General features: G+C 43.7%; 1 protein-coding gene across 3 annotated transcripts in view; it reads right to left on the bottom strand.

Annotated features, from left to right (window-relative positions):
• The window catches only part of wscd2 (WSC domain sialate O sulfotransferase 2), a 561,027-nt gene that overhangs the window by 28,575 nt on the left and 507,927 nt on the right, over positions 1 to 24,525 (bottom strand). For all 3 annotated transcript variants that reach the window (XM_043715459.2, XM_043715457.2, XM_043715458.2), the window contains one exon: positions 12,385 to 12,585. In XM_043715459.2, the coding sequence (XP_043571394.1) occupies positions 12,385 to 12,585 (201 nt within the window). The remainder of the gene's footprint in view (positions 1 to 12,384; positions 12,586 to 24,525) is intronic.

Raw genomic sequence — 24,525 nt, forward strand, 5'->3', positions numbered from 1 at the left:
TAATTTCAGTTCCATCACACTGCAAATTTTTGCTATAAATTCTGTGTTACAATCGAGTCCTCCACAATCACCTGATGAAGGAGCGTCACTCCAAAAACTAATGTGCTTCCAATTAAACCTGTTGGACTATAACCTAGTGTTGTGTGATTTTTAACTTTGTACACCCCAGTCCAACACCGACCTCTCCAAATCAAAACAACAAAAGTAGGTTTGCTTCGAAAGGGTCTGTGCTGTCATGATTGCGTTTGCCTCCCACAAGGAAAATCGCGGGCTCAAGCAGCTCTACTGCTGCTTTATAAAAGGGTGGCACAGTGGCTCAGTGGTTAGCACTGCTGCCTCACAGCACCAGGGACTTGGATTCAGATTCCAGCCTTGGGTGACTGTGTGGAGTTTGCACATTCTCCCCGTGTCTGTGTGGGTTTCCTCCAGGTGCTCTGGTTTCCTCCCACAATCCAGAGATGTGCAGGTCAGGTGAATTGGCTATGCTAAATTGCCCATAGTGTTAGGTGCATTAGTCAGGGGTAAATGTAGAGGAATGGGTCTAGTGGGTTACTCTTTGGAGGGTCAGTGTGGACTTGTTGGACCAAAGGGCCTGTTTCCATGCTGTAGGGAATCTAATCAAACTGTGGATGCTGTAAATCAGAAACAAAAACAGAAATTGCTGGAAAAACTCAGCAGGTTTGGCAGCTTCTATGGAGAGAAATCAGAGTTAATGTTTCAGGTCCAGCGACCCTTCTTCAGAAGTTCGGCTAACTTGCTTAGATCTTCTTGGCTTTGATTCTCTACTTGTTTGAGTTCCAGAGTTGAATTCTTCATTTTCTAAATCTCGTGGAAAGGGGCGACTTACTTAAAACTGGAATAAGGCAGACAATTTTCTCCCAGAGAGTCGTGAGTGTTTGGAATGCTTTCAAAAGGCAGTGGGAAGCAGCGTTTGAATATTTTAAAGACGCAGGTGGATAGGTTCTTAGTAAGCAAGTGGGGTGTTGTCAAGAGGTAGCAGGAATGTGGATTTGAGGTTACAATCAGCTCAGCCACGATCTCATTAGATGGCGGAGCAGGCTGGACGGGCTGACTGGCCTACAATATCTTCCTAGTGATATGCCTGTTTGAATGCACCCATTATGTGCATCCTCCATTTACCTAATTTACTTGTTCACTTCAGCTAGCTCTGCTCTAACAATTGCCCCTATTTAAAGTTAATGTATCACCTATGGGCTCCTTCTCCTCTACCTCAACTTGGAACCAAACTGGCAGAGAGTGAGAAGGAAAGAACAGCAAAAATATCAAGAGAGGGAGACAGAAAGGATTGGAGAGTGAGGAGAACGCTACAGCTAAAGACAGTGGCTTTATTTTGTTTTCGTCGACAAACAACATTAGATAGATGAGACATCAAGCAAATTATTCTGGTGAGGGTGATACGGGACACCGCCATTAGTTTCCCATTAGCAGTGTGAGCGACACTGGAAGGAGAAGGAATTACAACAGGTGGCCAGCCCAGTCTGAGGCGAAGGCTACGGACACTTCAAGGGGAAAAGCACCATAACTCCCTGGTGTCATGTTGTGACAGAGCTCCAGAGAGAGTCTGCTTTCTCTGCACTGCAGTATTCCAAATGTGTACCGAGGGGCTCTTAATTCAAGTGCGGATCTGATTTACGCCCGCCAACCCCGGCTTAATCTCCTCAAATTTTATCACATGTCCATAAGCAGCGGTCAGATCACAGCTGATTTGTGTCTCAGTAAATCTTGAGGTTGATGTTTCTCAGCAGTCTCTTTTATTTGCTCTCTCGTAGCTGTGTGCTGCAGATAAAGACTGCAGCTAAGCAGCCTGATTCCTCCAATGATATTCAAGATCGAAGGCCCACTGTTTTTAGTTATCCAATAAGCCATTAATTGCAAGCAGCATTCATTAAACCAGTACGCAAATAATTGTTAGACTGCTGCTTTGTAGCTGGACAGAGTGGTATCTCCTCCAGCAATGGTTTTGACCCTGAGGGATGAGCTACTGCATTGAAACTTCTAAAAAAAATTCCAGACCCCTGATTTTCATCACTCTGCTATTCTTGAAAGGGTTTAGAAAAGATTTACAAGGATGTTGCCAGGGTTGGAAGGTTTGAGCTACAGGAAGAGGCTGGCTGTTCTCTCTGGAGCATCGGAGGCTGAGGGGTGACCTTATAGAGGTTTATAAAATCATGAGGGGCACGGATAGGGTGAATAGACAAGGTCTTTTCCCTGGGGTGGAAGAGTCCAAAACCAGAGGGCATAGGTTTCAGGTGAGAGATGAAAAATTTAAAAGGGTCCTAAGGGGCAACTTTTCGCACAGAGGGTTGTGCATGTGTGGAATGAGCTGCCAGAGGAAGTGGTGGAGGTTAGTACAATTATAACATTTAAAAGGCATCTGGATGGGTATATGAATAGGAAGGTTTTAGAGGGATACAGCCAAATGTTGGCAAATGGGACTAGATTTCATCATAGAATTCCTACAGTGTGGAAACAGGCCATTTGGCCCAACAAGTCCACACCTACCTATGAAGAGTAACTCTCCCAGACCCATTCCCTATTACTCTACATTTACCCCTGACTACTGCACCTCATCTACACATCCCTGAACACTATGGGCATGGCCAATTCACCAAACCTGCACATCTGTGGACTGAGGGTGGAAACCAGAGCACCCGGAGGAAACCCACGCAGACACAGGGAGAATGTGCAAACTCCACACAGACAGTCACCCAAGGCTGGAATCGAACCTAGGTCCCTGGTGCTGTGCCATTCTAACATATGCTGCCCAGTACCACACCCTTTTTTAAAAAAAATGATGTATTTTTCTAATCAACTTGTTCAGAGATGTTTTTACACACCTCAGGAGCAGATGAGACTTGAATACAGTCTGGGAATAGGGAATCTATCACTGTGCTACAAGAGGACCCTTTTTATAAGTCCACACCAATCCACTCAGGAGCGTCCCACCCAAACCCATCCCTATATTTCCTACATCCCTGAACGCTATGGGCAATTTAGCATGGTAGATCCACCTAACCTGCACATCTTTGGACCGTGACAGAAATTGGACTCAGAGGAAACCCACGCAGACACAGGGAGAGTGTGCAAACCCCACACAGTCACCGAGGGTGAAATTGAACCTGGGTCCCTAGTGCTGTGAGGCAGTAATGCTAACCACTGAGCCACCGTGCCACCTCAGATTTAGTTAGGATATCTGGTTGGCATGAAAAAGTTGGACCGAAGGGTCTGTTTCAGTGCTGTTTATCTCTATGACACTATTGACACCATGCCTTCAGTTGTTCAGGCCTTATGCTCTAAAAATCCCTCCCTACACTCTCTACCTCTCTGTCCTCCTTAAATCTACCTCTTCTTTCAAATCTATGACCATGGTGCCAATGAACAGCTTGCAAAACATCTAAAGGAATCTTAATAAACAAAAGCAATTATGTATTTATGAAGCACCTTTGACAGAGTGAAGCATCTCCAGGAAATTCACAGGAATGTAATGAAAGTCACGCAAGGGGGCAGAAGGACAGAAGTTGGCCAAAGTAAGTATGGAGTTGCCCCGTCTCCATTCTCCGCCATCTGCCATACTAACAGCTGACACTGTGCACAGCGATGGAAACAGGAAATACTGACTCAAGGCCAAGTGCTGACTTCATCTGCACAGGTTGCACATAGAGCTCCCATATTCATGATCTCAATGGAACTTTGCCTGATGTGAGGGAAACCAGGATTTGATGCTATTTCACCTTGTATTTGTTTGATCTGTTGTTTTGTCCTTTGCATCTTGCTCATCCCCAGTTTTGATGGCTCCAGCATTGGTGGCTGGGTCTCCAGCTCCCAAGGCCTTTAACCCTACAATTCCCTCCTGCTCTCTTCCTTTAGAATGCTCCTTCACAACTTATCTCTAACTAAGACTTTGGACACTTCTCCTCCTAGCTCCTTTTGTGACTCAGTGCTAAATTTCACAGAATTGGAGGACAGAAGGAGGCCATTCCGCCCATTATGAGAGCACTAGCACACTGAATAAGCAATTCATTTAGTCCTACTCTGCCTGTAAGATGACATATTCTGCCTTTCCAGCTGTCTTTTGCCTCGATTGAGCCTACCTCCCCCACACCATAGCCTTGTCCATATCTTAGCCACTGTTATGTGAATAAAAGCTGCTCCTTATGTGGTTATTGGTTCTTTTGCAAATTTCTTAAAGTTTGAGCATTCTCATTCCAAACCCATTCACAAGTGGGGACAGTTTGTCCCTCTCTACTCAGTCCAGACCCCTCACAAGTTTGAATATCTCCATCAAATTTGCTTTCAGTTTTCACTTTTCCAAGGGAAACAGTCCCAACTTCTCCAATCTATCTTTTAACTGACATTCCTTATCCCTGGAACCAGTCTTGTGAACCTTTTCTGCAGTGTCTCTAATGCCTTCACCTCATTCCAAAGGAATTGCCTGCAATACTCCAGCCAAGGCTAGACTAGTGTCCTGTACAAATTCAATGTGGATCCCAGTCACTTACAGCTATATGATCGATGGAGGGATTTTCCAAAGAGTTCACTTTGGTCAGAATCAGTATCAGTGCAGCCACCTCCTGAGAGGATGAGGGTATCTATTTCTTCTGTCACTTTGTGACAACGGGAGGTACCTAAACCCATATACCAAGCATCCACACCCTCCTCCACCAATGCTCAGTAGCAGCAGTGTCCTATCTACAAAATGCACTGCAGAAATTCACCAAAGATCCTCAGGCAGCACCTTCCAGACCCATGACCACGTCTACCGAGAAGGACAAGGGCAGATATATGGCAACACCACCACCTTCAAGTTCCCCTCCAAGTCACTCCTCATCTGCCATTCCTTTAATGTTGCTGGGTCAAAATCCTGGAATTCCCTCGTTAATGGCATTGTGGGTCAACCCACAGCAGGTGGGCTGCAGTACTTGAAGAAGCCAACTTACCACCACCTTCTCAAGGGGAATAAAGGATAGTTGATAAATGCTGGGCCAGCCAGTGGTGACCATATCTCTCAAATGAGTAAATAAATCCAGCCATGATCCTACGGAATGGCATAGCAGGCCCGAGGGGCCGAATGGGCTACTCCTGTACCTATTTCTTATTATCTTGTGGTCTAAAATTGGAACTAATACCACTCATGTTGTGATAGGGCAAGTAACGTGGGCTGAGCAATCAGAAGAAAGTGAGGACAATGGGTCTAGACTCTCTGATGTTTAGTACAATGAAAGGTGATTAGATCACATTGAAACAGAGAAATGTTGATAGGATTGAGGTGGAGAGGCTCTTTCCCCATGGCTGGAGAGTTGGAAAGAGGGTCATTTTTTTATTCACTTGCGGGACTTGGGAGCTGCTGGCTGAGCTAGCTTTTATTGCCCGTCCCTAGTTGCCCCTTGAGAAGGTGGTGAGCTGCCTTCTTGAACTGCTGCAGTGCACAGTCCATAGCTCTAGGATAAAGGATCAGATCGTTAACATTCCTCTGAGGATAAAGTTATTCACTCAGATGGTCTTTGAAATCCATCAAGCCAGAGGACAGTGGAGACTCAGTGATTGAGAATTCTCCAGGCTGAGAGAAATTAGATTCTTGCACAAGAACAGAATCACAGGGTTACGGGAAAAGAGAGTGGAAAAGTGGAGTTGACAAAGAGGATCAGCCTTGATTTTAATGAACTATGGAGCAGGCTTGAAGGACCATCCAACCTAATTGTGTTTTTTTTTAAAATGGTCTTATTAATTAGCAAGAGGGCAATTGATACCCCTAAATAGTGGCTAATCACCAACCGACTGACTTGATCTGAACAACATTGAAACTGGGAGTCATTAGGACAGAGCTGTGGGGCATTGGGAAAGAGGAAAGCACAGTTAGATGGAGGCAATTTCTCACAGCCGCGCTGGGGTCCTGGGAATTGTAGCAATTAAGTCTTCATTTCTGCAAGATCGCTTAGAAATAAATCAGGACAAAGAATCTGATTCTAACAAGGGAGGGGGACCCCAGGGCATATTTCTCTTTTATTTGGCAGTGGAAACAACCTTAATCATTTTGAGCTCCTCACAATTCCATGCACGCTCTGGGAGGTTACAAGTATATTTTGTACATATTACCTCTGTCTCAAAATAAAATAGCCCACTGTATGCTCTTCGGACATCCCTTGGTTCTGGGCTTTGCACAATTGCCAAGGGAAAAGGCTGAAGGCAACAAACGAGTGGAACAAGAGAAGACTTTGAGATGATCAAGTTGAAGTTTTCAGAATTAGAATTAGAATCCCTACAGTATGGGAACAGGCCCTTCAGCCCAACAAGACCACACCGACCCTCCGAAGAGTAATCCACCCAGACCCTTTTCCCTACCATATATTTACCCCTGACTAATGTGCCTAATACTATGGACAATTTAACATGGCTAATTCACCTGGCCTGCACATCTTTGGAAGTTGTTGAAGGTGCCTGCCGAAATGGTGAAGCTGGTAGATTCTCCGTGGTTCAGAGTGCGTCACGTGGTGTCAAACTCCTGAAGCCAAGATAGGAAAATGGTGACTGTATCCCGGCGGCTTCAGCCCTGTCCATCAACTCCAGGAGTGGGGCCTGCTGACTCAGAGCCAGAAGCAGTAGCAATGGAGTAACAGTGAACCCTTGTATGCCACACAGCTACAGACCTGTACTCAACTTGGAGTACAGTTCCACAGGTTTGACCCTATGCCTCTTTGTAAGAATCCTTACACAACCTTAATTATTCTTCAAGGTTGCATCTAGATGCCTTATTGGATTGTTATAAGAGAGTAGGCAATCCCTATCTGAAGACCAGCCAAGGGCTCATTATTACATAAGGGTTCACTTAGAGTCATACAGCAGGGAAACATGTAAGGAGGTAGAATTGTCCAATTGTACCATTCCATTCATTCCTCAGTGGAAATCCATAAAATTAGGACATGCTGATCTTGGGATCTTTCCTGCCTCACCTAATCTGCACCACATGGTGACAGTATCATTGGAGACATCAATGGATCACAAAGAGCCATCCTTCAAACCAAACCTGACTGAATCGGATTGGCCATGATCTCACTGAATGGCTGAGCAGACTTGAGGGGCTGAATGGCCTACTCCCACCACAACAATAAAGCTAAGAACTGCAGATGCTAGGAAACCTGAAACAGAAATAGCTGGGGAAACTCAGTCTGTGAAGAGAGAAAGCCGAGTTAACGGTTCGAGTCCACTGAACCATTATCAGAACACTGTTATTTCCTCTATCTTCACTGGACAGTCCCCAAATCAACCAGCCATTGCCTCCAGTCTCCTGTCTATACGGAGTTTCACAGCAGCATCTTAAAGGGAAGATAGCTGGTGTGTGGCCTTTTTGTTCCCTTGTGCTGTACTGCCCCGCCATAATCGTAGAATCCCTAGTTAGAAGCAGGCCATTGAGCCCATCAAGTCTACTTCACCCTGTGACGAGCGTCCCACCCAGACCCACTGCATCCCTGTAGCCCTGCAATTCCCATGGCCAATTCACCTAGCCTACACATCCCTGGACATTATGGGCAAATTCTGGATTAATGGTGCTGGAATAGCACAGCAGTGCAGGCAGCATCCAAGGAGCTTCGAAATTGACTTTTCGGGCAAAAGCCCTTCATCAGGAATATGATGAAGGGCTTTTGCCCGAAACATTGATTTCGAAGCTCCTTGGATGCTGCCTGAACTGCTGTGCTCTTCCAGCACCACTAATCCAGAATCTGGTTTCCAGCATCTGCAGTCATTGTTTTTACCATTATGGGCAAATTAGCAAGATCAATCCACCTAACGTACACTTCTTTGGACTGTGGGAGCAAACTGGAGCACATGGAGGTAACCCAGGGAGAACGTGCAAATTCCACACAGACAGTCACCCAAGGGTGGGATCAAGCCTGGGTCCTTGACACTGTGAGGCAGCAGTGCTAACCACAGAACTACCACGCCATCTATCTGTACAAGATTAAAGGGAAAGGAAATGAACAAGTAATGGTAATACTCAACAGTTTGGGCAGCATGTCTGGAGAGAGAAAGCGAGTTAATGTCTCCAGCTAAGAAAACCCTCCATCAGGACTGAAGACGTAAATGCTGCACTTTATGTAACACGTGGAGTTTACAGTGATGGAATCACAGAGCAGGACCATCTGGTATAGATGCCTTAAGTTTACTTGTGCATTATCACTTTATTAATGCAGTTTCCTGTGTAGCTATTTCCATAGATCATTTATGTTTTGAATCTAAAGCAATAATTCCACTCCTTTCCAAATTTTTCTTGTTAAGTGAATGCAAATTAGCTTCAAACTTGCTGGAACATTTAACATAGTGAAATATTCCTAAATGTCTCAAGTACCTGCCAGTAAATATACTTAAGACAACTTAATGGCACCATCTTCCTTCATCTCTGATGAAAGGTTATCTCAGTCTGTAACATTAACTCTGTTTATCTCTCTCCACAGATGCTGCCACACCTGCTGAGTTTCTCCAACATTTTCAATTTTTATTTCAGATTTCCAGCATCTGCAATATTTTGCTTTGATGTTACTTTGATGTTTGAGGGAATGCTCGCTTGGACACATGCACATCCTAGCTATTCCTCCAAGTCGAGAAAATGTGTACTGTGGTCAAATGTTTCAAATTAAAAAGAAACAGGATTTGGCAGTCGTGTGTAACAATGATTTTAACATGTACCAACTCTATGGAAATACCAGAGTCAATAATTGAAAATGCTTTTATGGTGAAAATGAAACTTAAGCAAAAGCTTATGACCTAGGCACCGATTTCTATCTGAGATACAAGAATGTCCAAACTAGCTGCATTTCATTGACGTTAAATGTTGGGTGTCAGCTTGTGAGACCACAGTGTTATTGTGTTAATGTCATGACATAAAGGGAACAACAAAGGTCAAAGGTCTAAGCGGAGAACATGCAGTATCCAGCGACAGTTTACTTCTGTCCCAGTGATCATTTGTCCACTACACGCCTCTGTGATTTCAGACTTCCAACTTATGAAACCCTGATGGACAATGCAATGTACCATGACAAATATCTTTTGCGGGTCTGGGCTCAATATTCCACAGAGGCCTAGCAACAGAATCTGCTCCAATTTACCTGACCAATACAAACTCTGAACTGAACGCTGATGTGGGATCTGATACAACTGTTGGCCATTTCAATGGGGAGTCAATGGTGACATAATGGTAATCTCCCTGGGTTAATAGTTCAAAGGCCCTGGAAGACACAGTCCCTGGGGATGTGCGTTCAAATCCCATTGTAGCAACTGAGAGGATTCAAATTCAACCACATGATTGAAAGTCAGGAAACATAAAGCTAATCTCAATAATTGCTGGTTGTGCTAAAATTTCACCTGGGACCTCCTTCTGGCACTATTAACAGGTCCAAGCAGCGGTCTGTAGAGGGGATCATATCTGTCAATTGTCTGCCTCCCTTCCATGGTTATGTTCATGCCCAGATGTCCTTGGAGAGGGAGGACATGGTGTCCATTAACACTCTCAATGTCTTTCGAGTCCCCCAAATCTGCTTTAATTTAGTTCCCTTTCTCTTTCCCTAATTTTCCCTCAATTTTGTTGTCATTGCACTGCCCCTGATAGGCTATGTTTGTAAATTATTCTCTTATTTCGAACCATGGGTGATTTGGTAGTGGTAAATATGAGCGAATGTCCTTCAGGGAAGGAAATCTGTTGTTCTTACCCCAGTCTGGCCTCCACATCAATACAGGCTCAGAGTGAACTCCTGGAGTTTCAGCTGCCCCGCAATGGTCCTAGCAAGTGATCCCTCAACTAACTTTGCTAATGAACAGATTATCAAATCACTACTATGTTACTGCTTGTGTGAGGTTAGTGTGCATAAACTGGCTGCCATCTTCTCAATACTGTGATAGTGATTACTCTTCAAATGTGCTTCAAAAGCATGTTGCAACATCCAAACAATATGAAAAATCTATGAGTCTTTCTCTCTTTGAATTATGACTGCAAGATGACATTGGCCAATGGCCTCAAAGCTGTTATTGTTGGACTTTTGATTAGACATTTAGGTATTGGTCTGGGGACCTGAATTCAAACCTTGTCATAGCAGAATATGGAATTTAAGTTAGAAAGAAAACAAAATCTGGAATTAAGAGTCTAATGAAAAATATTACTGAGAAAAAAATCCATCTAATTCACTAATGCACTTTGGAGAAGAAAATCTGCCATTTTACCTGGTCTGGCCCACATATGATGCCAGAGCCACATCAAAAGGGTTGATTGTTAAATGCTCCCTCAGTAATTAGGGATGGGTATTAAATGTTGGCCTAGCCAGAGACAGTCCACATTTTGAAGAAGGGTCACTGTTCTCAAATCATCAACCCTGTTTCCTTCTTCCAAGGATGATGTCAGACTTGCTGAGTTTCTCCAGCAATTCCAGTTTGTGTGTGCTTCAGATTTCCAGCATCCTCAATTCTTTGTTTATTTTGTCTTAACGTTCTGGGGCCAAAGGTTCAAATCTTAGCGCAGCAGCTGGTGGAATTTCAGTTTAACTAATAAATCTGCAAATAAAGGCTAGTTTCATGAATGAGAATGAAACCATTTTCAAGTTTCACCACAAAACACCCCAGTTGTACCAGTTGTGATGGAGAAAGCTGCGAGGTCAGAATCCCAGCTTGAGGTCAGAGGCACAGCCCCAGTGGGAGCGATGTGGTTCGATCTGAAATGGCGGCTGAGATGAGGAGAGAAATTAGCAACAAAGGAATGCAGCGTTCAGTTAGGATTATGTCCTGAAAATTCACGTCACCTCACGTATCCCTGTATGAAATCCTGATAAACAGGCAGAGACAGAAATGGGTTACTGCTCTAGAGCTTCAAACTTCTGGGGACAAATTAGAATGAGAAATTATTGTAAGAAATTAAGAATGTTGACCTGTGATCAACAACATATAAAATCTATCTTTACAGCGGGTGGTCCAAAAATGTTAATTATACACAGGAACACTCTAAAACCTGCTGATGAATACTGACACATTGAGCCAGGACACAATTGCAATGACACCAAATATATTCCAATTTTATCCTGACAGCCGTAGGACGGACACACACACACACACACACACCTTCAACAGAGAACTCACAATTGACTAGTTGCAGTTATTTGTAGAGCTCCGTGTTTGAAACAACAAGAAGACTGACATCCCACTTTTAATCAGTGCGATTTTTAACTTAATCTTTTAGTGTCATTCTCCATTGCAGTAAGAAGTGAAATATGAAATCAATAAATATTGAGTGACTGCTGAGAGAGTTACACTGATTTACCACAGAGGGAAACCGAAGCTTATCACTTCCTATCTCATGGGGATCAGCCACAATGCTGACCCAAGACTTCACTGAATCTTCAATCTTCAGACTGGACCTCCTGTTCTTGGTTTCTTACTCACTTACCGTGACTCCCAGTCTTGTGGCACTGTGATTTTTTAAATCCCTCTTGGCCTAACCCCTCCCTGTTTCTGTAACTTCCTCCAGCACCAGAACCCTCTGGAGGTGCTCAAATGATCTGGCCTCTTGTGCAACTCCAAGTTTTCATTGTTCTATCAGTGGATGCTATTCCTTTACTGCCTAGCCCCTCAGCTCTGATAAATCTCTTCTTAAACCTCTCCAGCTTTTTATCTTTATCACCTCCTGCTCTTTAAAACCTTCATCACGGGAACTAATACTGTCTTACGTGGTTCAATGTTAAACTTTGTTTGATTATGCCTCTGTGAAGGCCCTGGGAGGTTCAATTGTGGTTAAAGGTTGTGTATAACAGCCTGAAAGCACAAACACTGCCCTCCATTGTAATTTGCAAGTTATTCTCTTTTAATCTTACCATTTCAGCTTCAACTCCTCTAGGGTGTGAGTTGAAGGATGGCACTTCAGTGCAGGACTGTAGGAGTGCTGCCCTGCTGACGGTCCCCCATTTTGGGTGGGGCTTAGACCCCATCTGCCTGCTCAGGAGAAGGCAGCAGATCCCATGACAATATCTTGAAGAACAGCAAGGGAGTTATCCCCTGAATACTGACAACTATTTATCCTTCAATCAACATCATAACACCAGATTATCAGGTCAGGTTCATTCTGTTGTCTGTGGGAACTTGATATTTGCAAAACCGACCACCAAGTTTCCTATGTTCCTCTAGTGACTACATGTGAAAGTGCTTCATTCACTGCACTTCGAGATGTGGGGCAAGTGTGTAAATGCAAGATTATCTTTGGTGGTGGTCCTACACTACTCCTCTTGGCTTTATCCAGTGTATGGAATCATGAGTTGGGGTCAGTACACCAATCCTCTCCATAGATGGCTTTCCATGGTCTTTGGAGCAGCGAAAAGAAAAGATTGTAGATCATACCTTTCCCCCGCCAGTGAGCTTCAGATGCAAAGCCAACATGTCCTCCATATTTCCGGTTAAATTCAGCCATTAGTGCTTTATACGGGTTTCGGATGAGCAGTATTGCAGCGTCAAAAGATTCAATTTCCTTTTTGCCACTCTCATGTGTTTTTATACAAACCGACCGTCCACTTTTCCAATGGTCTCTTTCTCCCTTAAAACCTGTGAGGAAGGACAAAAAAAAGAAGAGAAACTTCACTACTTTCAGCTAAATATGATGGACACTGACCTTTCCTTTATGAGGTGGACACAAATATTCTGAACTGGAGTTTGAACAAAAGACAGAGAATGATAGGAATATAGAAAGGTTGCTCAGCATTCTCAGTCTACAGGTTCAGGACTTAGAGCCTACAATATCTTTCGATCTTACACTGACTCACATGTGCCAGCACCATTAATGTCCAGTGACCATCCTCCATATGTCAGCCTAGGCACTGAGTGGGATTCCAATCTTCCAGTTGCTTTCTGTTTCAATCTACCATATTGCTCTCAGGTTTATACTCTGTGCTGGGCCACTGCAGTGTTCCAGTGAAGCCCAACACAAGCTGAAGGAGAAGCACTCTACAGATTTCAGCACTCAGCACTGATTTCAACAGCCTGAAAGCACAAACACTGCTCTCCACTGTAATTTGCAACCGTCCATACTCCTCTCCACCCACCAATGTCTTTGCATTAATTTGCTCTTAGCAGAGCCAACCTACTTTCTGCCATTAAATTTGTATATTTCCTCTCTACTATCTGTAGCTCTCCCTTTGCCTTTCACTCTGGCACCGTCATTGTCTGTTCCCCTTGTTCCTCCCATAGCATGAAACCCAGAACAGTCCCAGTCCACTTTAGTTCAAAGTAGGAATCATACTGGACTTAAAACAGAGTCACTGAGTTTCTCCAGCATGTTTGATTTTGTGTTTCAGATCTCCACCATCAGCAGTACTTCACTTTTATACCATTGAGTATGAGGTAATCATAGCATCACAGTGAAGCTTGATTCAATTCTCAGAATGCTCTCTTCTTTCCTGTTGGAGTTATTGAATCTGTGCCTTCTCACAGCCCTATCAAACTGAAGTGAGGCAAATTATTTTACTCTGGGGTGAGATAAAGTAAATTCAATACAGACCAGCTACGAAACCTCGGATAATGATAGTCCACGTCTCAGTCACGCAACAACCATTGTAATTTCTGTTTGCTTCTTGTCACAGAAACAGTATATATTTAGCCAGAGACATTTCGCATTAGAACTGCAAGAGCTATTAAACATGGATCCTTTATTATCCTTCCTAACAGACTCTCTCTGCTGGAATGTGTGCATGGTAGCCCCAACTCAACCAAGTCATAATATCACAACGGTTGTACAGCACGGAAGCAGACCCTTCGGTCCATGCCGACCAAATATCCTAAATTAATCTAGCTTTTTACTGCCCATCACTGGCTGGGTGGAGGGCAATTGCAATTAAAAGACAGAGAGTCATAGAGATGCAGCGCACTGAATCAGACTGTTCGGTTTAACTCGTCCATGCCGACCAGATATCCTACATAAATTTACTCCCATTTACCAGAATTTGGCCCATATCCTTTTATACCCTTCCTATTCATATACCCTTCCAGATGCCTTTTAAATGCTGTAAATGTACCAGCCTCCACCACTTCTTCTGTGTGAAAAACTTGTCCCTTAGGTCCCTTTTCAATCTTTCCCCTCTCACCTTAAACTTATGCCCTCTAGTTTGGACTCCTCTGCCCTGGTGAAAAGACCTTGACTATTTACTCTATCCATGCACCACACAATTTTATTAACGTCTGTAAGGTCATCACTTAACCTCCGCTGCTCCAGGGAAAACAGCCCCAGCCTATTCAGCCTGGCCACCACCTGCTGTGGAGCGCATGCATGCTTGTAAGAACTACAACTCCCATCAGGCCTTGTGGACTGGACCCTCTCTCAGACACCAAGCTGCCGGCCCTCACTACGCAAACGTGGGACTTGAAAGGCAGTATGGGTAATGTAGTCCATCCAGTATGTGCTGGACGAAGTGAGCAGATCAGGAAAGTTGTGTGGAGAGTGAAAGAGTTAACATCTAGAGTCTGATCTGACTTCGGTTCAGAACTGAAAGAGGCTGGAAAATGCTGGTTTTTATGTTGTAGACAGAGAGGGGAGTGAGAGTAAGGAACAGATTGTGAAGGTGCCTGGAGTGTAAACTGTTGGGTAATAGGTTTAAGGTGAGGGAGAAGGATTTAAAATGGAGCTGAGGGTTAATGTTTCCATGCAGAGGGTGGTGTGTGTATGGAATGAACTGTCAGAGGAAATGGTGGAGGCTGTTACAATTACAACATTTAAAAGGCATCTGGATAGGTATATGAATAGGAAGGGTTTAGAGGCAAATGGGCCCAATGCTGGCAAATGGAACTAAATCAGATTGGGATGTCTAGTTGGTGCAGATGTGTTGGACTGAAGGGTCTGTTTCCGTGCTGTATAACTCTGTCACTCTGTGACTTTCCCCATATCTCAAACTTTCCAACCCTGGCAACATCCTTGTAAATCTTTTCTGAACCCATTCAAGTTTAACAACATCTTTCTATATCAGGGAGAGCAGAATTGAATGTGCACAAAGTAATTTTCAATCACCACAATTTCTATCCTGAATCAATAGTGTGTCCTTTTCAGATGCAGTATTGAGACCTCAGAAGGCTGTGGGTTCAAGCCCCATTCCAGAACAGCAGTGCCATTAACAAGAGCACTGTTTTATTGTAGGTGCCATTTTTCAGATGAGGTGTGAAACTTATCTTGTATCCACACATTCAGGTGAATAGAACTGGTACTACAGCTTTATTCAACTAACATGAATGTACTCCCAATGTCTTGAGTAATATTTATCCCTTCAACCAGCATGAACGAAACAGGTCTTTGGTCCATCCAAGAGTTAGGATAAGTTGCTATTCTTATACAAAAATGTCTCCTTTTGTACTCTCATTCTACCAATCAGGAATTGATTCAAATTCAGATGCAAGGTGTGAAAAGACGGTGGACAACTCCAGTTACTCCCATGTAATAATGAATCATTGATGGAAATTCCCTCTCATAGATGCGTAGAGCATGGAGACAGGCCATTTGGCCCAAAACTGGCCCATGCTGATCATGGAGCTCACTCAGCTAGTTCCAATTGCTCTGTTGTCAAGATAGATCTAGTCAGCTGGCTGGTACGGGCTATTTCAGTTTAATAAGGATCTGGATGGGAAGCTAGACGAAGCCAAAACAAAGCTCATTATGTACAAAAGCAAACTCTAAAAGTCTGTGTGTCAGTGCCTGACTCTGTAATAGTCAAGTTGGACTTGTGAAATACTTTATAGTGTCATGCAAACTGACATATTTCACTATCTCAGTGACATTATAAATTACTCAGACTTTCTTGGATGTTTCATGACAGCAGTACTTATGTTGTGATGTACTGTTGTAAAATACTCCTCCTCACATTTAATTTCTCTGTATAAAAATAAGCATTCTGCATTCACAAAGAACACCTGTCTCGCAAGATAATCAAGGACTAAAATGGCATGAACAGCTTTTTGTAAAAGTTTTAACTGCAGACCACAGTTAAAGGAACAAGGTCTATAATAGCAAGCAGCATTAAAAACTGAAAGAGTAGGAGGTGACAAAATAATTGGGGGAGACACTGACCGAGTGACATTATTGCTAAATTATTAATGTTCTGGGGTTTGAATCCCACCATGGCAGATTGAAAATTCTGAATTAAGAGTCTAATGTGACCATGAAGCCATTGTCAACTAAAACCCATCTGGTTCACTAATGTCCTTTGGGGAAGGAAACGGCCATCTTTACCTGGTCTGGCCTACATGTGACTCCAGACCCACAGCAATGTGGTTGACATTGGATAAGCCACTGTTGGGAGCACTGCATTCAATTCTGGTATCTTTGCTACAGGAAGGATGTTGTTAACCTTGGAAGATTCAGAAAAGATTTACGAGGATGTTGCCAGGGTTGGAGGGTTTGAGCTATTGGACGAGGCTGAATAGGCTGGGGCTGTTTTCCCTGGCGTGTCGGAGGCTGAGGGGTGACCTTATAAAGGTTTATAAAGTCATGAGGGGCATGGATAGGGTATATAGACAGGTCTTTTCCCTGGGTTAGGGGAGACCAGAACTAGAGGGCTAGGTTTAGGGTGAGAGGGGAAAGATATAAAAGGGACCTAAGGATCAATTCTTTCATGCAGTGGGTGGTACATGTATGGAAAGCTGCCAGAGGCCAGAGGAAGTGGTGGAGGCTGGTACAATTACAATATTTAAAAGGCATCTGGATGGGTATATGAATAGGAAGAATTTGGAGGGATTTGGGCCAAATGCTTGCAGATAGAACTAGACTAATTTAGGATATCTGGTCAGCATAGATGAGTTGGAACGAACAGTCTGATTCTGTGGTCTACATCGCTTTGGCTCCATGGCTCTATGTCTTTTAACTGTAATTGACCTGCACCACCAGTGGTGGGCAGTAAAAGCTGGACCTAGCCAATGATGCTTTCATCCTGTGACTGAATAATAAAAATAAAGATAAACCAAGTTGCGAATACGTGATGCCAAGCTGCGATTGAATGGGCACAAAAAAGTGAACTTAATAGTTAAATAGATATTGTATCTTCATATGCAGATGGCTGAGAATTCCTGGCCCCCAGCACGCCACAGCCTTTCCAATGAGTATTACACTGAATAAGACCCAGCCCACATGGCTCCTCAATAAAAGGACAGGAGTTCAAATCCCACTGTGATGATTGAAATTGAATTCAATTAAAAAAAAGAATTAAAAAGCTAGTCTAATGGTGACCATATCAGCACTGTCAATTGTCAGGCAAACTCTGGTTTACTAATGTCCTTTAGGGAAGGAAATCTGCCATCTTTACCAGGTCTGGCCTACATGTGATTCCAATCTGGGCAATCAGGGATTAGCACTAAATGTAGTTTAGTCAATGAAGGCAACATCCCGTGAATGAATACATTAAAAATTGTAGTTTATTTATTGGTTCTCTCAGTTAACATGCCCATTTATTTAATAGAATCCCCACAGTGTGGAAACAGGCCATTTGGCCCAACAAGTCCACACCGACCCTCCGAAGAGTAACCCACCCAGACCCATTCCCCTACATTTACCCTCAACAAATGCACTGAACTTACACATCCCTGTGGGCAATTTAGCATGGCCAATCCACCCTAACCTGCACATCTTTGGACTGTGGGAGGAAACCGGAGCACCTGAAGGAAACCCACGCAGACACGGGGAGAATGTGCAAACTCCACACAGGCAGTCGCCCAAGGCTGGAATCGAACCTGGGACGCTGGTGCTGTGAGGCAGCAGTGCTCACCACTGAGCCACCGTGCTGCCCATTTAGTCTGGTAATTCCCATTTGAGATGCCAATTCTTATCATAAAATGTCACTAAATGGTTAAATTTTTGTTTTTAAATGGAAGATAAGGAAGTCTAAGCTAAAGGTTGCAAATGGTTATTGCCAAACCATGGGGCAGAGATTACAAAGATAAGTGCAGTCTTCAGGTAAAGCCAGCATCATAGAGTCATTGAGATGTATAGCACTGAAACGGACCCTTCAGTCCAACTTGTCCATGCCGACCAGATATCCTAACCCAATCTAGTCCCACGTGCCAGCACCCAGCCTATATCCCTCCAATTCATATACCTATCCAGATGCCTTTTAAATGTTGCAATTGTACTAGCCTCCACCACATCCTCTGGCAGCTCATTCCATACACGTACCACCCTCTGCATGAAAATATTGCCCCTTAGGTCTCTTTTACATCTTTCCCCTCTCAGCCTAAACCTACCCTCTGGTTCTGGACACCCCCACCCCAGGGAAAAGATTTTGTATATTCTCATGTCCTTCCTATTGGAAAGATGTTCTGAAACTTGAAAGGGTTCAGAAAAGATTCACAAGGATGTTGCCAGGATTGGAGGATTTGAGCTATAGGGAGAGGCTGAACAGGCTGGGGCTGGTTTCCCTGGAGCGTCAGAGGCAGAGGGGTGACCTTATAGAGATTTATTTTTAAAACTAGGAAGGAGATAACTGGACCGACGTGGCCAGGTTATCACTTCAGGTTTGGCCTGGACATGCTTCAGGCTGGGCCCAGGCTAGAAATCACTGTATAGAATCACCCAGACTATGGAAATGATCTTGGGAATGGGGGAAGCTGAAGTGAAGGGAATGGTCAGAGAAGAATCTCTTCGAATTTCATTCCCAACTTTTTATCTAGACTCTTCCTAGATGGGGCGGTGTAATATTGTGCGATATAAGTTATTACAACAGGCTTCTCCTGCCCAGTTTTATTCATGTGTTTATTGTCTTACTCTTCTTTAAAGTAGACACTTTCCTTTCGAAATCTCAATCCCCACATGTACACAAAAGCTCCCTTTGTAGATGCTCCACCAGAGTAGGTTCACTGGGACAATCCCTGGGATGGAGGGATTGTTTTATGAACAAAGGCTAAAGAGGTTAGGAATGTTTATTGGAATTTAGAAGAATAAGAGGTAATCTCATTGAAACACAGAGCATTCTGAAGGGGCTTTTAAAGGATAGCTATTGAGGGATGTTTCCCTTTCATTGGAGGGCACTGTCTCAGAATTAAGGTGTGCCAATTTAAGACTGGGAAGAAGAGTTATTTCTTCTGTCAGAGGGTTGTGAGTCTTTGGAATTCCTTGCCCTGGAGAGCTATGAGGGAAGAGTCCTTGTGTATGTATAGGGCTGAAATAGATGGATTCTTAATCAACAGGGAAATCAATGGGTTCATTAGACCTAACGTAGTTGGCACTCATTGCTGGAGAAACTTATCAGGTCCGGCAACATTTGTAGAGAGAAAAACAGAGTTAACATTTCGAGTCCAGGATGACTCTTCTTCAGAAGGGAAAACTCAAGCCCTAATGACTTTCAGTTCTGAGAGAAGTCTGATTGGCGTCAGAACATTAACTCTGTTCTGATGCTGCCAGAACTGCTGAGTTTCTCCACCATTCTCTGTGAGCTGCTTCAGGTTTCCAGCATCTGTGCCTTCTCTTTGAAAAGTATCCAGTGACACCTTTCAATAAAGAGTAAAGGTGTACTCTCCTGACATATCAACTGACATCACTGATTAACCACTTTATTGTTCTTTGAAGCTTGCTATGGACAAACCGATTGCTGCATTTTTCCCACCGCCATTTTATTCTTGTTATTATAGAATCCCTCCAGTGCGGAAGCAGACTACTCAGCCCATCAAGTCCACACTGACCCTCCGAAGAGCATCCAACCCCTGACCCAACCCTGACCTATTTCTGCAACCCTGCATTTCCCATGGTTAATCCACGGGCGGGCACGGTGGCACAGCGGTTAGCACTGCTGCCTCACAGCACCAGAGACCCGGGTTCAATTCCCGCCTCAGGCGACTGACTGTGTGGAGTTTGCAGATTCTCCCCGTGTCTGCGTGGGTTTCCTCCGGGTGCTCCGGTTTCCTCCCACAGTCCAGAGATGTGCAGGTTAGGTGAATTGGCCATGTTAAGTTGCCCGTAGTGTTAGGTGCAGGGGTAAATGTAGGGGAATGGGTCTGGGTGGGTTGCGCTTCGGCGGGTTGGTGTGGACTTGTTGGGCCGAAGGGCCTGTTTCCACACTGTAATCTAATCTAAATCTAAAATCTAATTAGCCATGGGAAAGCTAGCGTACACCTATTTGGACAGCCGGTGGAAACCGAAATATCCGGAAAATGCGCAAACTCCGCATAGATAGTTGCCTGAGGCTGGAATTGAACTTGAGTCCCAGGGTAACCACTGAGCCACCGTGTTGCCCATTTTATGTTGCAATTACAGCACAGAACCAGGCCATTTGGTCCAAATGATCCCTGCCTTTCTTACATTACAACAGTGACTACCCTTCAAAAGAATTTAATTTGCAGTAAAGTGCACAGGGATGTCTTGAAGATGTGAATGCTCGGCAGAGAGCTGTGCTTGAGAGCAGAATATTGTTAATTGCCAGACTCTAAGTAGGTTTCAGTCCTCTTGACAGCACTGTGCTGCTGTACGCAGTAACCAGTTGGATAACACAGAGATTTGTAAAAGCTGGTTGTCAGGCAGTGTGCTATTTACATGAATAATCATGACTGTTTCTGAGGAGTGAAAAATTCCGTAGCTTGAAGTGATAATGAGAGGATAAATTTTTGGGAATATAAACAGTATAACTTTCAAGCAGCAGGGTTGTCTGGGATTGCTGAATGTACAAAGCTGGTGAGCTTTCCAATAATAAACTGCGATGACAATTTGTCAGGAAACATGCTTCATCATTTTTAAAAGGATTGATTGCAGCTATTCCTTCAGCCGAAAGTCGACAATTCCAATTCCAAACTAGATAGTTCAAGCCACGACAGACTTTTATGCGGCATAAACACTGGCTTAGACTCAGTGGGCCAAATGGCCTATTCCTCTTCCATAAATGTCATACAATCCTTTGTGCAAGTGTTACTTAGATTGGATGGTCTCTCTGGGACAGTGACAAGTTACAGTTTTATCAGTTCCAAGTTAAAATTGCAGGGTGGTGAGAGATTGGCTGGATTAATCTAGCTGGCAAGCAAAGCAGGATCTAATGTCATTAAGCAGGGAATTGTGAGGTGATACATCTTTGCAGAAAGGGAAGAGAGAGGCAATACAGATTTCATGACAGAATTCTGAAGCATGTGCAGGCATAGAGGGGCATGAGAGCCACAATATATCCAAATCTTTGAAGTGTGGGCAGGGCGTACTGATAGAGGGAGACAGGCAGCAAAACACAGGGACTCCTGGGTTTTATGTATATGATAAGAGGCACAAAAACAGGGAGCTAAACCTTCACGAAGCTCTGGATGGGTCACAAGCAGGGCTTGCATCCAGAGCTGGGCAGCACACTTTAGGAAGGATGGGAGGCTCCTTGAGGGGATCTCCTTTGAGGAGATTTACCACAATCAGTTCCAGGGATGAAGGGTTTTCAAGGTCAGCTTGAGGAAACTGGCCACGTTCTCCACTAAGCCAATGAGGTTTAGGGGCTCTTCAATAGAGAGATGCAAGCTGATGACAGGTTTAGTTTGGGCTGACAGAGTAATGAGCTATTCCCAACAATGTTCCCTCTCAGCTCTGCGCTGGTAGGCACTCGGGCTTTCCGCCCACAGTGATTGGCATGCCAATGGCGATCACAGTATTCCGGTTCTGGAAGTCACTGCCATGCATCTCAGAGGTCTGCGTAGAAGGAGAAAAAAAATCGTGGGGAAAGCGCTGATTCCCATTCGCTGATGGTGTAAGCACTAGGGGACACAGGTTGAAGTCTTTGGGTGAGATGTTGGGGAGCAGGGGGATGTGAGGCAGATTTGATATTTTACACAGGGAGTGACAATGACCTGGCACCTGGCCTAGCCAGTGACATCACACCCCATGAGCCGAATAAATACAAGTTTGTCTGCCATTGAATCATGAATCTTTGAGGCAGAGGGGGAAGTGGAGACAGTCAGTCATTTCAAAAGGACATGGGTGACACAAAGGGAACCAATGTACAAGGCTAGAGGGTTAGAGCAGGGGAAGGGGACTGATTGGATTGCTGGCCTAGACTCAATGGGTCACATGGTCACTTTCTGTGTTACTGTAACTCTGTGCTGGCCAGTCACCACCAACCAATAGTCATCTATTGATATGAATGGTGAACACACATCCTTTTGTACAAGAAGGCAGCGATGGTTGACATCAGTGAGTTGCTAAAGAAACTGAGGAAGAGTTGAAGGAGCCAGAGTCAGTGTCTGAACTATCAGAAAGTAAAACCACACTGCCAATTTGGTAAATCTGATAAAATGTTATAGGAATCATCTGCTCACCTTATATCTGATAGCTATAAACTTGTCTTACTCTTCTCTTCACCCTCAGTGTGTCCCTGAGACCTTGATTTTGCAACAAGAGGAACAAAAAGGAAAGGTAACACAAACAGCACCTAGTCTCAACCGCTTACTGTCATGTGGTGGCTCCTCTAACTGTCCTTGGCTTTTTCTTTCAAAGAGATCGTAAAAGCAGCGATTCTGAAAAAAATCTTGGTTTAACTACTTGAGAATGCTTTCAAGTTTTTATGAAAAACATTTGTACAATGAAAGGGCAGAGGCCAGTTCTCCCAGCTCAGCCTTTCTCTGGTTTGGTTTGAGCAGTCTGGCTGTCCACTGAAAATAGTCAGTCAGTGGTGAAGCAGCTGGATGCAAAAAAGTAGGCCCATGCTGATCATCCCTCTCTCTGACATCTCTACTGTAACACCCTGTGTTTGATTTTATCTTTTTTGCAAGGGGTGTTTCTGGGGACTGTTGCAAGCATTTGGAACAGTATCATTAAGTTGGGATAACTTGTTGGCTTTTTCAGACACGTTAAGTCATTCTGCACTCTGTTCTCTTTTGTTTGTCTTTCATTTGGTAATCTTACAAATAAATTCTGTTTTGGTCAAACCACGTAGTTTTGCATCTCTCCCGGAATATCCACTTTACACCTGCTTAAAACAACTAGCAAAGTTAGGCTCTGGGCTACTTTCTTGAAATGTTTTGAGGGGGGTCTGGCCTGGTCCAGGCCATTACCAAAACAATGTGAGTGGGACATGCTGCGTTAAACTCCTGACTTGCCCTCTGTAATAATGCTAAAAGCACTTACTTCACAAAGACTGCTTCAGTTCAAGATGGAGGCACATTCTCCAGGGCAGTTAGGGATGGCAATAAATAGTGGCCTAGCCAGTGACACCCACATCTCATTAATCGAATAAATACAAGTTTGTGACATTGGGTCGTCAATGGCTTGTCTGCAATGATCTTGAACCTTTTCCCAGCTTCGTTCTGCAGTCTGCACTTTTGTCTATTCAGATGGCTGGAGAAAAAAGGTTTAAGACCATCTCAGTAAGTTTCCGGTGCTTGTTTTGCCTCTCTCCACTCACATCTACCCCACACTGGTGAAACTAAAAATTATTGTCCACAAGCAGATCACTTCACAGTTTCGAGCTGAAACCTCAGCGTTGAAGCCATCAGTTTCAATTTGAGAATCTGCTGACTCTGTCAAACCACCACTAGCTTCTAATAACCACATGGGTATAGTTTCACCTGTGGTTTAGTGGTTAACACTCCCAGCTTAGAGTCTGATGGTTAGCAAGTCTTACTCTGGAGACTTGAGAACAGAACTAGCCAAGTATGTCTTGTGCATTGGCATAGTAGCTCCACCTTTCAGATGAGATATTAAACTGAGGCCACATCTGACCTCTTGAGTGGAGGTAAAATAGCCTATGGAATTACTTCAAAGAAGAACAGTGGAAGTTCTCCTCAGTGACTTGGCCAAGATCTATCCTTCAGCCAACATCACTCGAAAATAGATTACATGTGGTCATTGACTGGACATTGCTGTTGTGATGATGCTATCGCTTTAAGAGGTGTGTTTTGTCCTGGTTTCTTTGAGAGAGGGATTGGGGGACAGGTCCTCAGTAATCTATGAGTAGATAGACAACTTGCAAAACCTTGGGTTTTTTTTTAAATTAAAAAGTAGAATAATAGAAGCAGCCTGAGCAGGTGTGGTCAAGCTCTCACAGATCCAGGAATTTCAGTTAGCTGTCAGCAGTTTTTTCTGGGGTCTCAGCAGGTCTGAAAAGCACTGAATCTTTCCTGACTGCTACACACTCTCTCTCTCACACAATTGTTTTTTGATGTTCTTTCCTCCTGGATTGGGGAACTGCATGTGAGATAATCTGTTTTTCTGAATTTGCCTTTTTCCTAAGGGTATGTTTATGGATATTACTATATTATAAGTTAATTAATAATAGTTACTGTATCTATTATTCTGTTAAGTTTACCAGTAGAGTTAAGTTAGTGCACGTTCTTCTGTCTATTGTTGTATTTTGACCATAGTATTTGAATAAATTGTAGTTTGCTTAATGTCGAGTCATTTGACCAATCGAATTGTATCTGGAACACAGTACTGATAATTACCTCTAGGGTAAGAAAAGGTAGGGTCTAGGCTACCTTCTTAAGATATTGTGAGGAGCCTGGTCTGGTCCATAATACTCTTGAACTTGTATGTACAAAAGTGCTACTCCACAAGAGGGTCACTGC

Source organism: Chiloscyllium plagiosum, unplaced genomic scaffold (genome assembly GCF_037043375.1).
Source record: "Chiloscyllium plagiosum isolate Xiang-an unplaced genomic scaffold, Cpla_swu_hap1 HiC_scaffold_24, whole genome shotgun sequence".
NCBI classification, from domain to species: domain Eukaryota; kingdom Metazoa; phylum Chordata; class Chondrichthyes; order Orectolobiformes; family Hemiscylliidae; genus Chiloscyllium; species Chiloscyllium plagiosum.